Source organism: Myotis yumanensis, unplaced genomic scaffold, assembly GCF_028538775.1.
Source record: "Myotis yumanensis isolate MYYU_CA2020_CCGP unplaced genomic scaffold, mMyoYum1.0.hap1 SCAF_16, whole genome shotgun sequence".
In the NCBI taxonomy this organism is placed as follows: Eukaryota; Metazoa; Chordata; class Mammalia; order Chiroptera; family Vespertilionidae; genus Myotis; species Myotis yumanensis.
In genome coordinates, this window is record NW_027223767.1 from 45,251,953 (window position 1) to 45,275,251 (window position 23,299).

The window sequence follows — 23,299 nt, forward strand, 5'->3', positions numbered from 1 at the left end:
AAGCTGCCTGGCATCACTGCCCTGTGAGCCTGGCCTGGCGGGGTCAGTGCCCCCTTCTCGGTGCGGGGGCAGCGCGCTCTCCCCAGAGCCAGGGAGTCTCTTTGTCCCTGGGGCAGGCCCTGGCTGGGCGCCTCACTGCCCGCACTGGCCCAGTGCCCACCACCACCGCTTCCTGGTGGCCGCCTCTGGCTCCGCCATGGCCCCCTTCCTCCCAGGCCCCACCAGCTGCTGGGAGTAGGAGCTCTATGCCTGTGCCCCTTTAAACCCTGGCGCAGGGGGGGCAGTCAGATACTGCCTCAGTTTCCACCACCACCCCTTCTCACACCTCTGTCTTCTGTTTCCTTCCTCTCTCCTGTCTTCCTCACATAGGATGCGAGGCGGGTGGCATAGTGACCTGGGAGTCGGAACCGATTCTGGCCTGGCTTTCCAGTGGGTGCCAGGTGATGGCGAGGCCAGTCCTTGGGTTCAGGGTTGCCAGGGAGTGGGTGGGTGTGGCTGTGGTTCCCAGTATCCGCATGGGGTAGTTGCTGGGTAGTTGCTGTGTCTACAGGGACTGGGGCTCCTGTTTCCACCTCGGATAAGAGCGTCTACTTCCTGCAGGGTGGGGTTTCTTTAGGGAAGAAGTCGGGGGCTGTAACCTGGTGCCTGTGGACAACTTGTCCTTCCCCAGGTGATGGGAGCAGAGTTCCTGACATTGCTCCCCGGAGGCCTGGCCTCACTGAGGGTGGGAGGGGGCCTGCCGCTGGCCCTGCCCTGCCCTGTGCCAGGGGAGTGCATGCTTTGCCCTACTCTGAATATTGCAAGCTTCTTCCTCTTTCTCAGAGGTGGGTGGGGAGGGCTTCCGGGTCCCCACTTCCCACCCTGGTAACCTTTCCCCCCCAGGGTGGGGTGCCCACACTTCAGGCAAGTAAAGGCTTCTCTGGCTTTCTCCACCCAGGTTAGGCAATGCCCCTTCCTGCCCCCTCCCTGCGGGAGCCTGCGGCTTTCCCTGCTCCTCTCCCCCTCCTCCTCATCAACAACAACAACAACAGCGAATCCTCCTACCCAGACCCCCTGCTTCCCAGCTTCTCCCTAACCTTCCCCTTTCCTGGGACCATCTCCCTCCTTCTTATGCAGAGCTGAGGGGCCTGGCTCTCAGCTCCGGGTAAGGAAGCATGACATCAAAATTCCCATGCGTGGGGCAGCCCCACCCTCCCTGCTGCCCCTGCTGCCCCATTCCTACAGGGAGCCCTGACCGGCTCTGGCCCCCTGCCACCCTTTTGTAGGAAACCTCGCTGATGAGGCTCCCTCCTCCCACTTTCCACCAACAAAGGTGTTGGGACCTTTCCTCCCCACCCTGGCAGGCCCGGGGGCAGGCCCTGGGTGCCTTGGGTGTCCCCTTCAGAGACCTGGTGGCCTATGGAAGGACATAAATATTCTTGGGGTGTTTGCCCTGCTAGTCTCTCAGGAAGGTCCCCGAGATGGTACAGGATTCTCTACCCCAGACCAGCCCCTGGGGCTCGGTCTCCTGCGAGGACTGGTATTTGCTGTGGAGGGCTGGATTCTGTGTGCATTGTGGTGAGGGTCAGGGCTGTGTGTGCTTAAGGGATTGGAGGGGTCAGGGCTGGGTGTGTGCTGGGAAGGGAGTTAATGGTTTATGTGTATTGGGTGAGAGGGTCACAGAGTTGAGTGTGTTTTGGGGAAATCCAGTTGGGGGAGCTGGGGAAGGGGTATCACAGCTTGTGTGCTGGAGGGGCCTTGATTTAGGGCATAGAGGGTTTCAGAGGGAGTGGTCTGTGGATTATGCTGTGTTTGGGGAGGGGAAGGCCTCTAATTCTTATCATCTAGGCTGGAGGGGAGACTCACCCGCCTTTTTTGTTGCTCCCCCAGAAATTCCTCGGTGGGGTAGGGTAGTTTGGGTTCAGGCTTTGTCACTAACTGATCTGATAACCTCTCTGAGCATGCTGCCCCGGCTGTAAAGCAGGGATATTACCAGAACTCCCTAAGAGGCCAGGTGGTCGCACAGCTATTGTGACAGTGAGAAGGGCCCCGGGCCCTCGTAGGTGGGTTGCTAACCTCCTGTGTGTGGGACTTTATCTCTGGTCTACAATCTTCATCCTCCCAATCCTGGGAGAGGGACACTGTCTCCATTTACACTTGAGGAAGCAGCTCTGGTGGAGGCTGTGACTGGGTTCAGTGGCCGGGAAAGTTGGGCTGTTTTCCAATAACTGGATTGGCAGCTGCGGGAGAGGGTATTTTGAGGGGCACTCCTGGGAGTGGGAAGCCCAGAGGGGGCAGCGGCTCTGCCGAAATCCCCCCGCGGCTGAGGCCCTGCTTCTGCCTTCGGAACTCCCGCGGTTCCCCGGTAGGGGGCGAAGGCAGCACCCCCAAGCCTCACCCTCTCTTTCTCTGTTTTGGATTCTGAAGGCTGGAGGGAGAGAGAGATAAGAGGCCTGGGCCAGATCTCCATCCTGTCCTGGAAGCAGCGGATACAATCTGTTCACACCCGTCCCCACCCCCCCAGTCTACCCACTGCCGCCCGCGGGAGTTCGCAGAGCTCAGCAGGCAGCCTTCCCCCATCTCCAGACAGACACTGTAGGAACAGAGTGTAAAAACCACAGTTCATATTCTTATTTTGTTTCAATGTGTGGGGTGGGGGCGGGGAAGCTGGAAGCAGTCAGTAGAGGAGCCGGAAATGGGAGCCCCGAAAGATCGGCTGTCTTTTCCTTGCTGTCCTCGTATTCGCTGTGTGCACCTGGAGACTGGGGCATGGCCCTAGGGCCTGGGACCCTGGGGAGTCAGAGGAAGGGGTGTGCCCTGCCCCTCTTTGTCTCCTCTGCCACTCTCTCCCCATCGCAGGCTGCGTCCTCCCTTCCTCCCTCCTGCCTGCTCTTTCCCTGGACAATAGGAGGGGCAGCCCTGGACAGGGGGAGGGGGGACAGCTAGTGATGCCTTTCCTGGGATCCAAAATGTAGAGTCAACCAAGACAGTTGGATGGGATTTTGAATGAAAAGGGGGCCCCTCACCTTTTATCTGGCGGCATTAATAATGCACAGACCCCCTCTGGGCAGGATCGCAGCAAGGGTTGGGGGAGGGACTCCGGGAAGGAAGCCTGCCCTCTTAGACTGGCCAAGGCCTGGGACATGGTAAGGGCCGTGCGCCCGTGGGGATGCGCCAGTTGAAGGCCTGACTACTCTTCAGGGGTAGCCTATGTAGAAAGAGGAAGAGGTTTCCCTTCTGCAAATGACTTTGGGGTGGTGCCCACACCGCCGTCTTCCTCCTCCTCTTCCTCCTTCGTGGAGCGGGTGGACAGCCCGTGGAGCTGGGTCTCCCAGGGTGGACTGGAGGCCCTCAGCCCTCACCAGATCAGAAATAGAGCCCCCCCCCCCCCATTTTGACGACTGGGTGCTGGGAACCTCAACCAGCCCACAGACCAAGGCTCTTGTGGGCAGCAGTCTTACAGGAGAGCTCTTCCTGTTTGGCCTTGGGCAGGTCACCCAACGCTCTCTAAGTCTGTTTCCTCCTCTTTAAAGCAACACTCCTCATCCGTCTCTGGCTGGGCAGGTTGCTGTGAGGCCACGGTGACCTGCTTGCTGGTGCAGGCTTGGGTGAGCTTCCAGTGCCCTGGGAGTGATGAGCAGCCATGCTGAGGGGCGGGTAGAGCCAGGAATTGTCTTGGGGGATGGCCACCCCGTACTGGGACCTGATGTCCGTCTGGTTCAGAGCCTCATGATTTCCTGTTTATTATCCTCTCCAGATGGGATTGGGGACAGGAGGGAGCCCTGCCTGGCACAAGTGGGGGCCAGTTCAGTTGAGCCCACAACTGCTGAGGGCCTGCTAAGCACACAGCCCCGGGGGAGCTGTGGGGGCTGCTGCAGGAGGACCCCAGGCCTGCAGCTGCCAGCACCCACCAGTGGGCTGGCCTTCCTTTCTCCTCTTCTCTCTCTGCCCCAGGACACTGTGTTCTGCTCTAACCTGTCCCATGACCTTGCTGTCGCCCAGAACCGGCATCTCACCCCCAACTGCTCCCCTTCTTCAGCTCCGGAAATCCTATCCATCCTTCAGAGCTGTTCCCCAGAACTTGCTACACTCTTTCTCCCTCCTTTGAACGCCTGTGGGTCTTTATTTTTTTCTCTGACAACACTCATCTCTGCCATGAAGTGACTTCTCCCCACCCAGCTCCTGCTGTGAGCTAGCATCATCTAGGAGATGTTTTCCTTATCCCCGAGGCCTTTGATGGCAGGGACAGTCTCAGATCCCTGAGTACCTCCCCGTGGTGAACACAGAGCCTAGAACATAACCGGTGCCAGGAGCTACGTCATTTGGGAGGAAAGACACCAAGGGCCGTAAGCATCTGTCTGCTTCCCCAGCGATCTCATTCGCTGCCAAGGCTGGTGTTCGTGCCCCGGACCCTGCGTTCCACCTGCAGCCCACACCTCACGTAGGTGAGATCTCACACTGGAGCCCCACACCCACCTGTTCCCAGCCCAGGAGGCTTCTCTACTTTTCAGTCTCAGGAACTTTGCGGGTACACAAGCCACACATGAGTCCTCTTTGCTATCTCCTTTCCTAGTCCCACTCACCCCCCACCCCCTTGATTCTACCCTCAAAAAGTTTCAAACCCTGACTTGTGTTGTTCGGTGGTTAGAGCGTCCGCCTGGGCACCAAAGGGTTGTGGGTTCGATTCCTGGTCAAGGGCACATACCTGGGTTGCAGGTTCCATCCCTGCCCTGGTTGTGGCGCATACCTGAGGCAGCCAATCTACGTGTCTCTCTCACACTGATGTTTCTCTCTCTCTCCTCACCCTTCCTTCCCTTCCACTCTCTCTAAAAGTCAATGGAAAAATGTTCTCAGGTGAGGTTCTAGAAAGAAGTTTCCAGAATCCACCTTCCTCTGTCTATCAAAACAGCCAGTTTCCTAGACTGCACTACCGTTATGTGCTGTCCAGACGACTGCAGTAGCTTCTAACTGGTCTCTCTTGCCCTCCTACAATCCATTCTTCACGTATCTGCTAGAAGGATCTCATAATGCTATAACTCAGATCTTGCCGCTCCTCTGCTTGGGATTTTCCTGTGGGTTCTCCTTGCATTTAGGATAAAATCCAAAAGTCTAAATGAAGCTAACAAGCCCACGTGGTCTGGCCTCAGCACACCTCTCCAGCCTGGTCTTGTGCCCCTTTTCCTCTTGAATTTTATGCTCCATCTACCCTATTCCTCTGCCGGTTCCTTGAATGAACTCACCAACTTCTGTAACCCCAGGACCTTTGCACAGGCTCTTTCTTTTTCTGAGACTGCACTTCTTCCTACTCTTTGCCTGACTAACTAGGTCTCTGCTTTGAGGTCCTCCCTGACCCATCAGTACCTACATTAATTCTTCAAAGCACGCTATACTTGTGTCATACTACCAATTATCTCAGTTTGCAAATACACACACACGTATAATCACAAATATTTGCTTAATGGCTGTTGCTCCATAAGGACTGCAAGGGCAGGCTCAACAGAGTGTCCACAAAGGAGGTGCTCAAAAAAATACATTTTTATTTCTTGAACTGGCCTGGCATGGTAGGAATATGGGCTTTGGCAGCAGAAAGTTCAAATACACCACCCTTTACTGGCAGTGTGCACTTGGGCAGCCCACCTAGCCTTGCTGTGAAACAGGAATAATGCCCGCTTTTCTCTTGGAGTAGCGGTGAGGATTCAGTGACAATACGTCTGCGTAGGTTAAGAACCTGGCTTCTAGAAGGCTATCCTTGGGAAGCAGGTGGATTCCCATCCCCTTTTGGGATGGAGGAGGGAAGGGTAGAGGGAGCCCTGGGATACCCGCTCCTCTAGGAACATGCCCTCCTTCGCGGACCTACCCAACCCGGGCCTTTCTCCAGTGAACAGGCCCGAAGGCTCCAGAGGAAGTGGTCAGCTGGGAGCACCGGCCCGTCCTTGGATCCCTCCAGGGCTGGGCGGTGCGGCAGGGGCCGTCCCGGTTCCGAGGTGGGAGACACCCTGGGCTGCGCTGAGCTCACCGGAAGCCCGCAGGGCGGCGGGAGGAGAGTCCCCGCTGCACGCAGAGGTGCCCGGGCACCCGCACCGGCGTCGGTTCCGGCAGCGGGCTGGCGGGCGGCCAGTCACACATGATGTCACAGACAATGACACCAGCGGGTGTCTCAATCCGACCCGCGTCTGAGCGGCACAATGTCACCCCCGGGACACCCGGCGCGCCGCGTGCTGCGTGGCGCCAACACTTGGCCACACACCCCCGGCCCCTCGCCGCCCGGGCCACTCTCCGCGCCTCCGGGGGAGCTGGCCCGGCCCGGCTGGACGGGGGGCCCGGCCGGCGAGCCCCACGGGCGGGCTGGCGAGCGGGTGATGTCACGGGCCGCGGTGGGTGGGTCACCCGGAGGTGAGGCGCCGCCAGGCGAGTTCAGCGAGAGTTCAGCCGCATGGCATTAGGCAAATGAGGCCGGGCTGGTGGGGGGTGCGGGGGACACCGGACCACCCCCCGCCTCCCGCACCCACACTTCCCCGCCGGGGCACCGCCGGTTCGGGGACGGACCTAGCCTCGGGGGAGGCCCGGAGCCGGAACCGGGGAGGGGGAGCCGCCCGCCCGCCCCTCCTCCGTCCTCGCCCCGCGCGCAGCCCCCTCCTCTCCGCGTCCCGGCCCCGTCTGCGCTCGGCGGCTCCTCCCCGGGTGCCCGTCCCTCTCTGTTCCCTGCGCCTCCCCTTCCCAGGCTCCCCCACTCGCCCGTGCACGGCCCGCCTCTCGGTCTCGGTCCCGGCGTCTCTCCCGCCGCCGCCGGCCCCGCGGGAAAGGGTTAAGCGAGGGGCGGCGCCTGGGCGCCCGGGCGGAGGGGAGGAGGGGGGTCCCGGGCGGGGGCTCGGGCTGGGGGTGGGGGCGGCGGCGCGCACCGCCCGAGCCCCAGCGACGGGCCCGGGGAGGCGGGGCCGCGCGGGGTCCCCACCCCACCCGGTGTCCCGGCCCCGGAGAAGCCCGGGCGCCCCGGGGGGAGGAGGAAGTGCTCGGGGCTCCCCGCCTCCCGCGCGGATCCCGCCCCCGCCCGGCGCGCTCGGGGCGCCGCGTCCAGCACCGTGAGACTCCGAACGGGAGCCCCCTCGAGGGGAAGCGCCGAGGTCCCGGGCTCGGCCTGGCGTCCCCGGGGGAGCCGAGGGGCCCCCGCCCCCCCGCACACAACTTCCCCGCTTTTCACCTGGAGCTGGCGGAGCGGCGGGCCGACTCGGACGCAGGACTCCGGGCAGCGGGCGGCCCCCCGCGCGGGCGGCCAGTCGGGGCGGGGGACGCGCCCCTCGCCCCGCTTCCGAGGATGGCGCCGTCGTCTGAGTGAGGGAGCCGGCTCTCAGGACCTCCCCGCCCGGCCCGCTGGTCTCTGCGGAGATGTACGAGAGTGTGGAAGTGGGGGGGCTCGCCCCCACCCCCAGCCCCTTCCTGGTGGTGGATTTCTATAACCAGAACCGGGCCTGTTTGCTCCCGGAGAAGGGACTCCCCGCCCCCGGGCCCTACTCCACCCCGCTCCGGACTCCGCTTTGGAATGGCTCAAACCACTGTAGGTACCAGCCGCCCCTCCATTGTGAGGGTGGGGGTGGGCCGGGGGGCTTCGCTCCCCGGGGGAGGCGAGCCTGGGGGGCGTGGTGGGGTCTTGTCTCTGCCCTTCGCTGTCCCTTGTCTCTCTTGCTGAAACCCTGGTGCCTTTGCTGGACAATTCGACCCCCGGGATCACCCTAGGCCCCGTTTCTGTCTTATTCCATTAGGGCCAAGGAACTTTGGGGGCTCCTGCCTTCAGGAAACATTTGTTCATTTATCCACCACTTTGTGGAGGGGAAACGCAGCCCCTGGCCCCACGTCAGGTCTTCTTGCTTGGAACCCAATAGCCTCCCAACAGAGCGGTCCTTTCTCCCCCCTGGAGGGTGGGGTCAGGGTCCCATTTGTGGGCTTGTCTGCCCTGAAGAGGAGGGGCCTCCTCCCCAGATCCCAGCCCTTGTCCTGTGTCCTTAGAGTGGGTGTCAGGGAGGCGTTGGCAGTGGGTGTGGCAGGAGGGGGCAGCTTCATCGGACACCCCTGTGCCATGCCAGTGACCCTTCCATCTTGGGGAGGGCACCTGCCCATCTGAGTGGAGCCCTGGCCCTGGACACTCGGCTGGCACCGTGGAGGGTTCTGTCCCAGGAAAGCAGGGGAGAGCTGCTCTGGGGATGAGCGTGTTGTAGGTCGGGGGCTACTCCGGACGTGAATACATCCCTTTCCCACCCAGCCACGTCCTTTTGTTACCCTGTGCTCACTGGGGGACGGGGCAGGTACTGGGCAGTCCCTTCCTCAGGGGTGCTGATGAGAACCCTGGAGTCCTGGCAGGCTGCTCACCTTCTCTGCTCACTGCCCCGTGTCTGGGTTCAGGGTCCTCTGGTGGGGAGGGGGCTCCAGGGGAGCTGTGAGCGCCTGGGGTGCACATCTGGGTGTGTTCAGACCCAGCTGTGCATGCGGTGTGGTACCTGGGTGGTGGGAGCTGGCACTCCACTGGGGGGGGGGGGGTATTGTTACAAGGCTCGGGTTTCTTCCCCCACTCCCCTCGGGGCCCAACTCTTCCCAGGAGCTTCTCCCATCCCCCTGAACCTGCTGTCGCCCTCCTGAGGTGGAGTAGGTCTCTGGGGGCCTGGCCGATTGGAGAGGGTTGAAGGGCAGCCCCCAGCTCCTTTGCTCTCGGAGAGAGACCGAGAGACACCCCACCTCTGCCTCTCCGAGAGCCAGCTTAACCTCAGCCTTTGCTTTTGTCCTGTCCCTTGACCTTTGCCTGGGGGGTGGCGTGCAGATTGGCTGGGAGGCCGCAGGCTGAAGACTGTGGGCGGACAGGGGTGTGAGCATGGGTTGACTTTGGCAAAACACAGAGAGGTGAGAAGTATGACACCAGGACCCTTCTTCCCATCCTCCTGGAGCTGAAGGGAGGTACCCCCTAACCCCCCAATTGGATAATTGGGGCCGGGCTGCCAGGGTTACCCCCTCACTACCTTGGCTGCCTTTCCAGGGGACTGGGGGTGAAGCAGGAGGAGAGCACCTTGGGCTGCAGCCCCAGCTCTTCCTTAGCTCTGGGGCAGCTCAGCTCCTCCTGGTCCCAACTGAAGGGGGAGGGGGGAGCGAGGAGTCCAGCAGTCTGGGGGGCTCAGAGGCAGGTGATGGGTAAGTGGAGGCCTGTCCCCCACACCCTGTCTGGGGTAGAGCTCCAGCCTGGGCCCCTGTCCTGTAGGCCATGTAGGTGTCTGTACGTGGGTGGGGTGTCAGGGCTCAGCTCCGGGCTGGGAGCTGGGAGGGGTGTTCGGAGGCACTGGAGAGACCTGGAGGCTGGAAGTGGCGAGTAGCCCGCCTGGTCCAGGGGGCAGCACCCTGCCTTGGTGTGTGGGGAGGTCCTCTGGTGACAGGAGCCCTCCGCCTCCGCCACCCAAGCTGGGAAGCGACAGCAGGCCGGCTTCGAGAGGAAACCAGCTCAGTCCTGCAGGGCCCTGGGGACGTTGCCATCCTCCCCAGAGCTCCCGTTTGGGGGCACTAGAAGACAAGGGGTACACAGGATGTGGTTCCCCATCTGTCCCCCACCAGTCTCCGCTGCTCACGCCTCCGCCCGCTCCCAGACGTCCAAGAATGTGAAGCACGTGGCCCCGCGCGGGGGGAGGGGAGAGATGCTTATCGGTGGCCGCCGGCCTGGGGCCTTCTTCCTCGGAGCGGCCTGCACCCGAGCCCCCCACCCCCGGAGGAAGGGCAGCCCCGAGGGCCCTGCGTCCCCTTCCCAGCCCTCCAGGGGCTGCAGGGGGAGCCGCCGAGGAGCGGGCGCCAGCTGGATGGGGAGGGGAGCTGCTGGCCGGGGGCCCGGCTGATTTCCTCCTGATCTCCTCCAGGAAACCGGCCCCTTGTGCGAGCCTGCGAACGGCTCTGGGGCGTGGGGAATCCGGAGGCTCTGCGCCTCCGGCCCGCGGGGAGGGGAGGGGCGGGGGCGGGGGAAGGGCCCCGGCTGCGCGGCCGGCGGGGCCAGGCTTCCTGGGCCGGTGCCAGCCCTGCGCTGGGCGCTGGAACTTTGAGCTGAGAAGGTGTGGTGCGCCTGCAGCCTCGTGTTCCTGCTGGAGAGAGATTTGTGGGCTGGGGCCTCTGGGGAGGGAGGTGAGCGGGGAGGGGCCGGGCATGGCCGCCCTTCCCCCAGGGGTTGTGTGGACGGTCGGACGTAAAGCTGTGTCCTTAGAGCGCCCCGCGCCTTCCCAGGCTGCTGGCTGGAGGCCTGAGCAGGTGGGCACTGGGCCCGGACTCTGGGTGCAAAGGGCACACTGGGAAACCTGAGCTGTTACCTGGGTGACAGGTGGGGTGTGCTGGAGGTGGGGGTGCAGACCACGTTATAGCCTCAAAGGCAGCCAGCCTGCTGCCGGGTGGGTGGGGAGGAGGCCTCACCCAGACCAAACTGTACCCCACGCTGCTGGGCCGTCTCCCCTAAAGCAGTGTTAAAGAGCACGTTCTTTCAGTCCCACAAACACGCTCCGGACTTTGCCTGAGCTCCGAATTTCTACAGACCTTTGCCCCGCTGGTTTGACTCTGACCTGAGAGCTGCCTCTCATCCTGGTATCCTGTGTGCCTCCCCGTGCTCCGCCTCCCCTCCTCCATCCCACGCTGGACTCCAGAGCTTCCCCTCCCCTGTCCTTTCCCCCCTCCAGCCTGGTCCATTTCAGAGGGGGGCTAAGGGCTGATGGGGAGGGGAGGCAGGTCAGCGCCTTCATCCTCTGCTCCTTGGAACGCGGACTGGGATCCTAGGCCGCAGCCCCTCCACCACACCCCCGTGTCCTTGACACCCCCCACACCAGTCTGGATTGTCTATTGTTACTCCTTTTACGTCTTGGAAAAAGTTAGCACAACAAAGGGCTCCTTTGTCGCTCACCCCTCTGCCTCCTGGCCTCACCCAGGCCCCCCAACCCTGCCCCCCACCCCAGCAGCTGTTCCCAGGCCTCTTGCCCGTCTGATTTGCTTGTCTGGCCTCCAGGAGGGTGAGGTGGGGCAGACCGGGCTAGGGCAGTTTGGTGTTGGGTGAGGGCAGGGAGGTGAGGGCAGTGCAGAGTGTGTGGGCTGATGGGGGTATGGGCGTCCACGGTTTCTTTGCTGTGGGCTGGTCTCTGGGCACGCACGGGACATGGGGCCACAGCAGTGCTGGTCAGCCAGGCTGACCAGGGAAGTGGTGCCCAGGCCGTACTAAGAGCCAGGAAAGCCCTGCCAAGGTTGTTGGCCTGGTTCCCTGTCATCAACCTCCTGGCCATCCGTGGTGTGTCTGCAGGTACGGGGGAGGGTGGGAGCATGCAGCCAGCCCCCAGTGCCCAGGCGCTGCTTTTCTCTGTGCCTGGACTGTGGGGCCAGGTGACTCATGGCTATAAGGTGCTTGGGCCAGGAGCTCTGGGCCCTTTTGAATGCCAGAGCCTTGTTATAGAGCCTTGTGTGCTGGAGTTTGGGGTGAGATGAGGTAGGATTCTGGGGTGTGGGAGGAGGTAGGGATCTACCTCTTGGGGAGGCATCCTTGAGTTTGGACAAGTGGACTTGGCAAGGCCTCCGGCGGATGCTGGGTGGTCCCTTGGGAGTCTGGGGTTGCTTTGGTCACAGTTCTCCATCCAGCACAGCGTACCCCCGGCTGCCCGGGCTTTAGGCACAGACGGCCCCCACCCAGACCAACCCTGTCCTGCCTGGGGTGATGGGCATGGGGCCAAGCACTGGGGAGGGTTTGGCTAGTGAGGGCTGCCCTGCTGGCTGGGTCAACCCTCCTGGCTGCCCTATTGGAGCTGAATAGCAGGAGGGGAGGGGGTAGTAACCCGGACATAGTATTGAGGCCAGACAGACCGAGCATTGATGGGAACAGACCCCCCATTGTCATGCTGCTCCCCCGAGACTGGGCACCCAGAGCAAGGGGCTTCCGGGGCCCCTAGGGACTCCTCTCCTTGTCTCCAGGGAGTCCCCCCTGCTTATCAGGAGTCCCCGCCTGCTTTGCCCGCCCTAACATTTGCAACTTTTCTTTGCTCACTGCGCCTTGAGTCCCTGGCCTGGGATTGTTTGGCTGGAGGAGGGGCTGTGGCTGCTGTCAGAGAGGAGGGGGGAGCGGAAGCCGAGGGGGTGGGGGAGTGGCCGCCTTTGAATATCCTGTTGACCCCAGTTTCCTCTGCCCCTAGCTTGTGTCCTCTTCCCTCCCTCCTCACGGGCCTTAACTCCTTCCTAACTGGGGAGACGGGTCCAGGCCGCCCAGATGCCAGGCTTTAGCACCAGGCCGCCTCCCACCCCCGCTGCCCAGGTGTAGCCTTGTCCACGTACAAATCAGATGGGTCATCATCTGACCTTGCTGGGTGTGAAGGTGGGGTCCTGGGCAGTGGATAGGAGTGATGGGGTGCTGATGGGTTCATTGGCAGCCGCATTCCCCACGTCTGGCTGGGGAGTCCCTGCTCTCCTGAGACGGGCGTTCCTGCCCCTGAGTTTGAATTCTGACAGCTGTGGTGAGGCTGGGAGGGGCTCCTGGGAGGGGTCTGGAGGCAGGGTGGGCGGGCACGGTATTAAGGATGGCAACCTGGGTCTCTAACTGCCCCTCCCTCTTCTCTCTCTAGCCATTGAGACCCAGAGCAGCAGTTCCGAAGAAATAGTGCCCAGCCCTCCCTCGCCGCCCCCCCTCCCCCGCATCTACAAGCCTTGCTTTGTCTGCCAAGACAAATCCTCAGGCTACCACTATGGGGTCAGCGCCTGTGAGGGCTGCAAGGTGAGTTGAGTCATTGGGAAAGGCAATCCTGATGAGATAAATGGACTGTCCCCACTGCCATGTCCCGGGAGTATGCTGTTGGGGGTGTAGGGGGGTGTCCCTGAAGCTTCTGCACTTGTTCCTATGTGGCAGGTCGCAGCAGCCTTGGAAGAGGGGAGGAAGCCTACAATAGAACCACACCCCCCCAGGGATGAGCAGGGGTTCCCCCAAACCAAATAGGTCCCCTCCTGCCCGAGCTCCTCTCCCTGTCTCCATCCTCCAGCTGGCAGGGCGTAGATCTGCTCTGCCACCGCTGCCCAGGTTGCCATGGTGAGCTGGCTGCCGACTGGCTCTTGGCTGAGGACCCAGGAGGCCTGCCCCCAGTGGCCCTGCCTGAACCTCCCCATGGCAGCCTGGCAGGAGGCAGCCAGGAGCAGGCGCCTTGCCTTGGCCTCTCCTTCAGATGCTCAGGCTGTGGGCTCCCCCGTGTCTGGCTGCATGTCCCTGCGCCCACGCTAGACTCCAGGGTACAGATGTGGTTGCCACCTTCCCAGCGGCTGTGGGCGTGGCCTCTCCTCGCCTCCCAGGGCCTGAGCCTCTGTCCCTGTTTCTGCCCCAGAGGTTGGGGCTCAGAGGCGGTACAGTTTTAGGGGCTTGGGCTCCAGACTGCCTCTCAGCCGGGAGTAGCTGTCCCCAGGTGTGGGGCCAAGATCAAGGGCAAAGCAGCAGGCCTCAGGGTGTGTGTGTCTGCCTGTCCTGCCTGTCCCTGGTCTGTCATGTCTCTGGTTAGCCCGTGTGTGGAGGAGCCCCTGACCAGCCCGGTTCACCCGTGATCAGGCTGTACACATCTCCCCGGTTGGCAAGGGAGAGTGTGTGCGTCTCCATCCCTCCAGCCAGCCCGTGTGTGTCCCCGCATGCCTCCTCCTGCCTTCGTTCTCTTTCTGGGCTCTGAGCCCAGGGCTGAGGGTTCCAGAGCTCTGCCTCTCTCCTCTCTAGCCCCATCTTCCCCTTTTCCTGACTCACTGGCAGCCCTGAGGTCCTTTTCCCAAGGAGGAAGGAAGCAGGGTCTGTGGGTGTGGGTTGGGGGAAGACCTCTGCGAGCTCGCAGTGCAGGGGCAGGCCCTGCCGTTCTCGGGGAGCATCCTAGTAGGTGAGCCCTTCTCCCACCTTATCTGCCCTGCTCAGGTAGGCGATGGCCAGAGGCTTGGGAGCAGCAGCGGCCTGGCCTCCTGTGCCCCTGGCGAAGGCCCCAGGCTGGTATGGCTCCCACTGTGGGTGTGGCTGATCTGACTCCCTCCCCTCCATACTCAGGGCTTCTTCCGCCGCAGCATCCAGAAGAACATGGTGTACACGTGTCACAGGGACAAGAACTGCATCATCAACAAGGTGACCCGCAACCGCTGCCAGTACTGCCGGCTGCAGAAGTGCTTCGAAGTGGGCATGTCCAAAGAGTGTGAGTGCCAGGGGCCAGGGGTCAGGGGTCAGGGGCCAGGGGCCGGGGGCCAGGCCACCCGCTAGACAGGCCTGTGGTGCTCCTAAAGGTAGGGGAGCGGGTGGCTGAATGTGGGTGTGTGTGTAGGGATGTGAACTTGCACACCCGTGGTATGGTGTGTGGGCTCATGGCTAAGGGTGGTTTGTGTCTGTCTGCACATCTATCTGTGTCCATTGCAGACACCGTTCCTGTTTGCACACGGCTGGCTGTGTGTGCTTGTGTGTCTGCTGCAGGCCAGTGGGCTTCTAGCCCTGCTGGGCTTTGGGGCAGGGCTCAGAAGCATCCCCAAGTCCCTTCGGATTGTGCATCTTAGGGAAGGGCCTGTACTAAGGGTGTGTGTGTGTGTGTGTGTGTTGGGGGGCCTGTGGCTGGCACAGGGATCTAAAAGCCATTGTCCAGTGATAGAGCCTGGGCCCTAGGGTTTCAAGAGAGAATCAGAATGTCTCAGTTCCCTGAGGGATGGGGGTTTCCAGTTTGGGCTCAGCTGAGGCTGGATGGAGGGAGGAGGGAGGGCTGGACAGGGAGACCCTCTTGTGTTGAATCATGAGTGTTGCCGTGGTGACCAGTGATTGATGATGTCAGAGATAAATGACGCTGACAGACGCCTCCTTGTCTGCGTGGCCGTTGCCATGGAGCCTGAGCCTTGGGGGATGGGGTGGGGGAGGGGGTTGCAGGACCCCCTAGCCCTTTGTAGGTTGGGCAGTAGAAGAAGAAAGTGGGGAAGGGGTGTGGGGGGACCGAGGGGTCCTGCATCACACTGCCACCTCCCGCCACAGGAGGCAGGGCGGCCTCGTGAGGAACCCAGGAAGTGACGGCTCCATGCTGCATAAGGGGTGACACCTTGGGACCTTCAGGGCCCAGCACTGCCTCCTCCCTCTGCTCCTGCCACCTTCCACTCCCAGAGCCTTCCGGTGCAGAAGGACCAGGGTGGGGACCCCTCTCCCTCCCACCGCATCTCCCCCTTTCCCTCCCTCCCTCTGGCTGCTCTGTGCCCCGGAGCTGAGCAGCTGCCATTTCAATAGAATTAAAGCTTCCGAATGATAAACGTCTTGTCACAGCTGCAATTTTCTCTTCCCAAATTATCCCCCCACTCTCCCTCTCCCTTCTTTCCCTTGCACTTTATTGAATTTGCAGAATCGACATGAGTGATCTCCAAATTATGCCAGCTCCCCCCCCAACCCACTGCCCCCTCCTGGGGCCCCCACCCCCACCTCTCTTCCTCCAGCGTCAGCAGCCGCCACCACTGGCCCTGTGAGTGATTGTGTGTCTGGGATAATCGGCTGGTAACGACCCCATCGCTTCTTTAAAGCCGAGTGGTGTGTGCGGCTCAGCGCCCCCGGTGATTTGTCAGCTCCCCCAGCTAATGGGCCGAGAGATTCTCCCATCCGGCCCCCCACTCTCAGGCTGGGGAGCCCTACACCGCCCCTGCCCCAGGAGAGGAGCTCCTTCCTCCACAAGCCAGTCCCAGGGACCCCGGGAGACTGCTGGCTGGAGGACGGGCCAGTGGAGGCTGCTTGTTCTTGGGAGCAGAGGGAGTGGGGGACAGGCAGGCAGAGCGCGAAGGTGGGGCACTGCTCACTTGCTTTCAGACTGGGACCCCACGCTCCAGGAGTGTGGCTGGAGTAAGTGCGTGGGAGTATGGGCACAGCGGGCTGGTGCCGTGGTCCTGGGGCCCTCGGGCAGACATGGCTGTGGGTCAGGTGGGCATGGAGGGGTGAAGCGTGAGTTGACACCTTGTCTGCCTGTGCACTCGTGTGTCTGTGAGTCTGTGTGTGTGCACATTGTGCATCTGTGTGTGCACACTGTATGTGCATGTGTGCGCGCATTGTATGTGCGTCTGTGTGTGCACATTGCATGTGCACCTGTGTGCACAGTGTTGTGGGCACTGCTGTGTGTGCACATTGTATGTGCGTCTGTATGCACAGTGTGGTGTGCACTGCTGTGTGTGCACATTGTATGTGCGTCTGTGTGCGCGCATTGTATGTGCATCTGTGTGCGCATTGTATGTGCGTCTGTGTGTGCACATTGTATGTGCGTCTGTGTGCGCGCATTGTATGTGCGTCTGTGTGTGCACATTGTATGTGCGTCTGTGTGTGCGCATTGTATGTGCGTCTGTGTGTGCACATTGTATGTGCGTCTGTGTGTGCGCATTGTATGTGCGTCTGTGTGTGCGCATTGTATGTGCGTCTGTGTGCACATTGCATGTGCGTCTGTATGCACAGTGTGGTGTGCACTGCTGTGTGTGCACATTGTATGTGCGTCTGTGTGCACATTGCATATGCGCCTGTGTGCACAGTGTTGTGTGCACTGCTGTGTGTGCACATTGCATGTGTGCCTGTGTGCACAGTGTTGTGTGCACTGCTGTGTGTGCACATTGTATGTGCGTCTGTGTGTGCACATTGTGCATCTGAGTGTGCATTGTATGTGCATCTGTGTGTGCATTGTATGTGCATCTGTGTGTGCATTGTATGTGCGTCTGTGTGTGCACATTGTATGTGCGTCTGTGTGTGCACATTGTGTGTGCGTGTGTGCACTGCTGTGTGCACATTGTATGTGAGTCTGTGTGTGCACTGCTGTGTGCGCACATTGTATGTGCGTCTGTGTGCGCACATTGTATGTGCGTCTGTGTGTGCATTGTATGTGCATCTGTGTGTGCATTGTATGTGCGTCTGTGTGTGCACATTGTATGTGCGTCTGTGTGCACATTGTATGTGCGTCTGTGTGCACATTGTGTGCACTGCTGTGTGTGCACATTGCATGTGCGTCTGTGTGCACAGTGTTGTGTGCACTGCTGTGTGTGCACATTGTATGTGCGTCTGTGTGTGCACATTGTATGTGTGTCTGTGTGCACATTGTTGTGTGCACTGCTGTGTGTGTGCCCACCGGGTAATGACTCCTGCAGCCAGCACCCCTGGTGGGAGGAGCTTGGGCTGGGGAGGGACCGGGACCTGTGGATGGACCACGGCCTGCACCTGCTCTCTAACCACGGGCCTCACCCTCCACAGCTGTGAGGAACGACCGGAACAAGAAGAAGAAGGAGGCACCCAAGCCCGAATGCTCCGAGAGCTACACGCTGACGCCAGAGGTGGGGGAGCTCATTGAGAAGGTGCGCAAAGCGCACCAGGAGACCTTCCCTGCCCTCTGCCAGCTGGGCAAATACACTACGGTACGGCTTCCCCCGTCCCCTCACGGGGTGCCCCTTCTGCCAGGCTGGCTCCCCCTCCCCCTTCCCAGGCCTCTGCGTCCTCCCTCCCCCTCCGCCCCCTCCTCCTGCTTCCTCCTCGGGAGGAGTGCTCAGGAAGCAAAGGCGGGTTTGGGGCAGGCCTGTGGGGGCTGGTGGAGCCAGGCCAAGGAGGGGAGCCTTGAGGAGAAGGCCCTCACTCTCCCCCGTCCTCTCAGAACAACAGCTCAGAACAACGTGTGTCTCTGGACATCGACCTCTGGGACAAGTTCAGTGAACTCTCCACCAAGTGCATCATTAAGACTGTGGAGTTCGCCAAGCAACTGCCTGGCTTCACCACGCTCACCATTGCTGACCAGATCACCCTTCTCAAGGCTGCCTGCCTGGACATCCTGGTGAGGGTCTGGGCCCTGCCCCTTGTCCTTGGAGGATGTCCTGCCACTCAGATAACCACCTTTTTAAACATCTGTCTGGAATGGACCCGTCCAAATGCCCCGCCCACCCAAAGAGCAGCCCTTTCTCTCCCCGCTGTGTCCATTCGCCCACTTGTCTACCTGGCCACTTAGCCACCCGGCACCTGGATGTACACTGGTTCACCCACTCACCCGCACACATTCATCCATCCTCACCCCATCTTTCTATTAAGCCTTCCCCCCACCCACCCATCGTCCCATCTGTTCAGTCGGTAATAAAGATTCACCTGGGACCTGTGTGGGCAGGCCTTGAGCTGGGTGTCAGGAGCAGAGATGAACACAACGCTATCCCCTCCCTTGAAAACCTCCTGGTTTTGGAGGCGACAGATCTGCAAACAGAGGTTGCGAGCCGTGATAAGAGCTGGCTGGAGATGGGAAGGGGTGTTCTCCCTCCACGCAGACGAGAGAGCTCCAGCTGCTGGTTCCCAGGGAAAATGTTCAGAGGAGACGACACCCAGGGTGTGGAGGGGGCATGGGAGAGGGCGGCCCTGACGGAGGACAAGGATGTGCAAGGCCTGCTGCTGGGCGTCCAGCTGGAGCAGGACTGGTGGGGCCCAGAGGGTGGGCTGGGCTGGAGGCAGGATCGGGGGCGGTGGGGATGCCAAAGCCTCCAGTGACAGAACTCTCCTCCCTGTCATTCATCCTGACCGGCTCAGCCCTCTTGCCCACCTCCGGGCTGGGGCACCCGGGTGCGACTTCCTGGTAGGAGTGGGCAGGTGCAGTGTGTGCCGCCTCCCTTCCCACCCAGGCCCTGGATGCAAGAGGCAGGATCGGGGTTTGACACAGTTGAAGCCGATGCACATTTATTGAGCTCCTGCTGTGTACCCTGTCCTGGGAACCGTGGACATAAATTTGCTATGATTCTTGCCTGGAAATTCTAGTTTCTAAAGAATTCTAAATTTTCTGCCCGGAGACAGACAGGAGGCCGACCCAGAACCAGGCCAATGCAGAAGCCGCTTGCCATGCGTGGCTATTTAAATGAACTAAAATGAAATCCAATCAGTTCCTCAGGGGCACTAGCATGGTTTTCAGTGTTCGATGGCCACACTGTGGCTGGCGGCTCGTGTCTGGGTGGTGCAGACTTAGACCGTTTTCATTATTGTAGGAGATTCTATCGGGCTGCACTGGCCTGGCTGCCTGCCAGGTGGGCCTGTGGGGATGGCTGCTGGTGCCGGAGGTGCTGGGGGATGGGCTGCGTCCCTAAACTCGTGCCTCCTCTGCACCCAGATCCTGAGGATCTGCACGAGGTACACGCCCGAGCAGGACACAATGACCTTCTCGGACGGGCTGACCCTGAACCGAACCCAGATGCACAACGCCGGCTTCGGCCCCCTCACAGACCTGGTCTTCGCCTTCGCCAACCAGCTGCTGCCCCTGGAGATGGATGACGCTGAGACTGGGCTGCTCAGCGCCATCTGCCTTATCTGTGGAGGTGGGCAGGGGCCGGGGGTCCCGGGGCTCGGCCCAGGGTGGTCGGGGAGCCCCTCACCAGGATGTCCAGGGATCATCAGCTCAGGGAAGGACCTTGGCCCCTATCAGGTCCTGTTCAGAGGGGGCAAATCAAGTCCCAGAGGGGGGTAGAGTCTGGTCTGTGGCCACACAGCACGGTGTGGCAGTGGAGACTTGAATTCTGGTTCCCTCCCTGGTCAGACCACCCAGGCTCATATCCTGGCCAGCTCTGAGCTTGAGCAGTTGCCAAATTCTCGGAGCCCCCATGTCTGCAAGATGAGGCCATAATGGGCCGAGGAAGGTGGTCGTTAATAACGAGGGCGCACTGTGCCCAGAGGAAGACACGTACACGTTGGCTGCTGTCACTATTTTATTGTTACCAGCTCTGCCAAATCGTGCTGGTGTCGTGGTGGTGGGAGCCGGAGACCTGCCTGGGCATCTTCCTCTGCTGGGTCCCATCCCCACGAGCTGGGCTGTCAGGGCCGCTTTGGGCCACCACATCCTCCGCTCCTCTGCTTCCATTTAAGAGCCTGTATCAGAGCACACAGACCCGTCCACTGCCCTGTGTGGTGAGGCCCCAGGAGCGGAAGCCCAGCTTGTGGCCTGGGCAGGCGCGCCCCCCAGTGGCCAAGGCTGGGAGCACAGTGGTGTTCCTAGCTTGGCCAGGGCCGTGGCTCAGGGGGCTCCTCTGCTTCCTCAGACCGGCAGGACCTGGAGCAACCGGACAGGGTGGACATGCTGCAGGAGCCGCTGCTGGAGGCGCTGAAGGTCTACGTGCGGAAACGGAGGCCCAGCCGGCCCCACATGTTCCCCAAGATGCTCATGAAGATCACGGACCTTCGAAGCATCAGTGCTAAGGGTGAGGCTCCCACACCTGGAGGGAGGCCCCCTGTGCCTGCCAGGGCCGGGCCCCAACAGCTGGCCTCCGTGAACACCAGTGTCTTTGTGCCTGGGACAGTGCCCCCTCATCGGGACCCAAGCTGTCCCCCTCCGTCTAGGCGATGTCCCCCAGAGGCCCCACTGGGCCCAGGGGACCTCCTGCCTGTGAGCGCCAAGGTGGCAGTGTCACCTTAGCTTGGTGGTGACGGGCATGGCTCTGGAACCAGATGGCAGGGGTGCGTGCCCTTGAGCAGGTCACTGAGCAGCTCTGAACCCTTCTGAGGAGCGAGGACAGTGATGGTGTTGACAGGGTTGTGTCGAGGTGTCAGCAGGAGAAGCCATAGCACAGAGCACTTAGGAAGGGCCCGGTGTCAGACCAGGAGGTTGGGGTTAAGAACCACTTTCCCTGCTGCCCCTTGGACTTGGGGACTAAGAGATCTGGGGCCTGAGTCAGGGCATGGTGGATGCTGAGACTGGAGGGGTTGGTCCTCCGGGAGCCATGCTTGCACCCCAGGGGCATGTGCTGACCTCTGCCCTCCTCTCCTGCAGGGGCTGAGCGGGTGATCACGCTGAAGATGGAGATCCCGGGCTCCATGCCGCCTCTCATCCAGGAAATGCTGGAGAACTCCGAGGGCCTGGACACTCTGAGCGGACAGCCGGGGGGTGGGGGACGGGAGGGGAGTGGCCTGGCTCCCCCACCCCGCAGCTGTAGCCCCAGCCTCAGCCCCAGCTCCAACAGAAGCAGCCCGGCCACCCACTCCCCGTGACCGCCTGCGCCCCATGGACACAGCCCTTGCCCCTCGCCCGGCTTTTCTCTGCCTTTCTACCAACCGCGGGACCCCAGCCACCCTGCCCCTCCCTGTCTCCCTTCCGGGGACAGGAGGCAGGAGGGAGGAGGCGGCGACTCTTTGGACAGAGGCCCGGGTGCTGTGGACTGTTACTCTGCGGCCTGGGTTGTCAGGGGCAAGGCCACGAACTGCGTGAGGACCCCTGGTCCTGGGTCTCAGGATGGGGCCTGGGGGCCTCGTGTTCATCAAGACACCCCTCCGCCCACCTCGCCACATCTTCATCACCAGCAAAGGCCAGGACCTGGCCCCTCCATCCTCAGAACTTGCAAGCCATTGCCCCCCGGTTGGGGAACCCCCCCTTGCCTCGGTTGGTGACAGAGGGGGTGGGTCAGGGGTGGGGGGCTCCCCCTGTACATACCCTGCCATACCAACCCCCAGGTATTACCGCTGGTTTTGTTTTTATTTTAATTTTTTTGGTTTTGATTTTTTTTTAATAAGAATTTTCATTTTAAGCACATCTATACTGAAGGAATCTGTGCTGTGTATTGGGGGGAGCTGGATCCAGAGCTGGAGGGGGTGGGTCCTGGGGGTGGGCAGCGGCTCAAAGGGGCTCCCACTCTCTCTCTCTCCATGTCCCTGTGTCCCCCAGGCCCTCTCCCCAGCCCTTTTCTCCTCAGTTTTCTCTTTCAAACTGTGAAGTACTAACTTTCCGAGCCTGCACTCCCCTCCTTTGTGTTGGGGAAGCAGCCAGCCCCCGGCCCCCGTCTCCCTCGGCCTAACCACTGGGTGTGGACAGTTCAGGAAGAGGGTGCCCACCACCAGAGACAGGTCAGGCCACGCAAGGGGGGCCTCCAGAACATACACGTATGTGTTCCTAACCCGCGTCCTTCGCTGAGCTGCCCCCCGATCCGGGCCCACATGATCTCAGCCCTCCTGCCCCCCACTGTGAAGGGGCTGGCCAAGGGGTCTGAGCTGTCCCTGCCCCCCAGCCTCACAGCCACCAGCACCACCCACAGGGCCCCCAGACACACACACACACACACACACACACACACACACACACGCCGACAGAGACTCTTGGCCTGAATTCCTCCATTTCCCCGGCCTGCCCCCCAACCCCCACCCCACACCCGTGCTCCCTCCTTGCCCCGCAGGACGGGCCTAAGGGGGTCCCCTCCCCTCATCCCCTGCACCCCTGGGCTGGGGGAGCTGGCTCTGCCCTGCCCCCCTTGCCCCAGGGTTGGGGTCTCACCCCCCAGAGCCCGCTGGTGCACCTGTTACTGTGGGACTTTCCACTGAGATCTACTGGATAAAGAATAAAGTTATATTTATTCTACACATGCCTCAGCCTCGCTGCCTCACTGCCTTCCCTCCACATCTGGGCAGGGGGCTGGGGCCGGGGGGTCTGATGTGAGTCCTGGGGGCCTCTTGTGCTGTGGTCCTTGAGACCCTGTGGCCGGAGACAGGTCTGCTCTGAGGAAGCCCTTGGTCTGTGTCAGGGAGCCCCAGTCTGGAGGTGGGGAAGGGAGAGGGGGAGAAACTGCCCCCCACCTTCAGGGAACCGCCCATCAGGGAGCGTGCCAGTCCCAGCTCCCAGGGAGTCCCTGGGAGAGAGGCAGCCAGCACTGCCCTCGGAGCTCCTAGCCTTTGGGAAGATTGGGTCTGGGGCTTGTTTAATAGCAGAGGAGTTTGCCTGGCCCGTGTGGCTCAGTGGTTGAGCACCGACCCATGCACCAAGAGGACGGTGGTTTGATTCTGGGTCCGGGCACATGGCTGGGTTGAGGCCTGATCCCCAGTAGGGGCTGTGTAGGAGGCAGCCGATGGATGCTCTCTCTCATCAATGTTTCTCTCTCCCCCTCCCTCCCTCTCTAACACCAATTTAAAAAGAAAAGAGTTCTATTTTTGGAGTGAATACAGACTTGACCTTCACGGCAGAGTGGGTAGTTGGCATGGGGACCTGGATCAGGGGCTCATGGCAACCTTACAAGAACACGGGATTGGGATAGCAGCTCAGGAGGCCAGCCTGTCAGCCCTCGGCTCCCAGGAGGACTGTCCTGCCCTCTGCCACCCCCCGAGGTGGCCCCTGAGCAGGGGACACAGAGGACAGGTTGCAGGAGAACCTGGTTGCTCCTGGTTGAGAGGGTTGAGTGTGGCAGCCCTCAGGGGTCCTCGGAGACCAATTTTGCCTCACACCACACAGCAAGGCTCAGAGAGGGCAGTGCCCTTGTCCAGGGTCACACAGCAAGTTAGTGGCAGACGGGGGGCCAGTACTCAGGGCTCCCACCTCTCAGCCAGCCAGGGCTCTTTCCTGGATCTCTGCAGCCCCGAAGG

The 23,299-nt window shown here is 61.4% G+C and overlaps 1 protein-coding gene across 4 annotated transcripts in view; it reads left to right on the forward strand.

The window, feature by feature from the left end:
* Positions 1-21,485, forward strand: part of RARA (retinoic acid receptor alpha) — a 43,466-nt gene extending 21,981 nt beyond the window's left edge. For 2 of the 4 annotated variants that reach the window (XM_070393598.1, XM_070393600.1), the window contains exons 3-9: positions 12,579-12,727; positions 14,018-14,159; positions 17,204-17,364; positions 17,598-17,774; positions 19,080-19,284; positions 20,002-20,160; positions 20,730-21,485. In XM_070393598.1, the coding sequence (XP_070249699.1) occupies positions 12,579-12,727; positions 14,018-14,159; positions 17,204-17,364; positions 17,598-17,774; positions 19,080-19,284; positions 20,002-20,160; positions 20,730-20,947 (1,211 nt within the window). In that variant the 3' untranslated portion in view covers positions 20,948-21,485. Of the gene's footprint in view, positions 1-6,847; positions 7,532-12,578; positions 12,728-14,017; positions 14,160-17,203; positions 17,365-17,597; positions 17,775-19,079; positions 19,285-20,001; positions 20,161-20,729 lie in introns of those variants that run through there. The other 2 variants (XM_070393601.1, XM_070393602.1) reach the window with 2 other exon arrangements.
* The last annotated feature ends 1,814 nt before the right edge of the window (positions 21,486-23,299 follow it).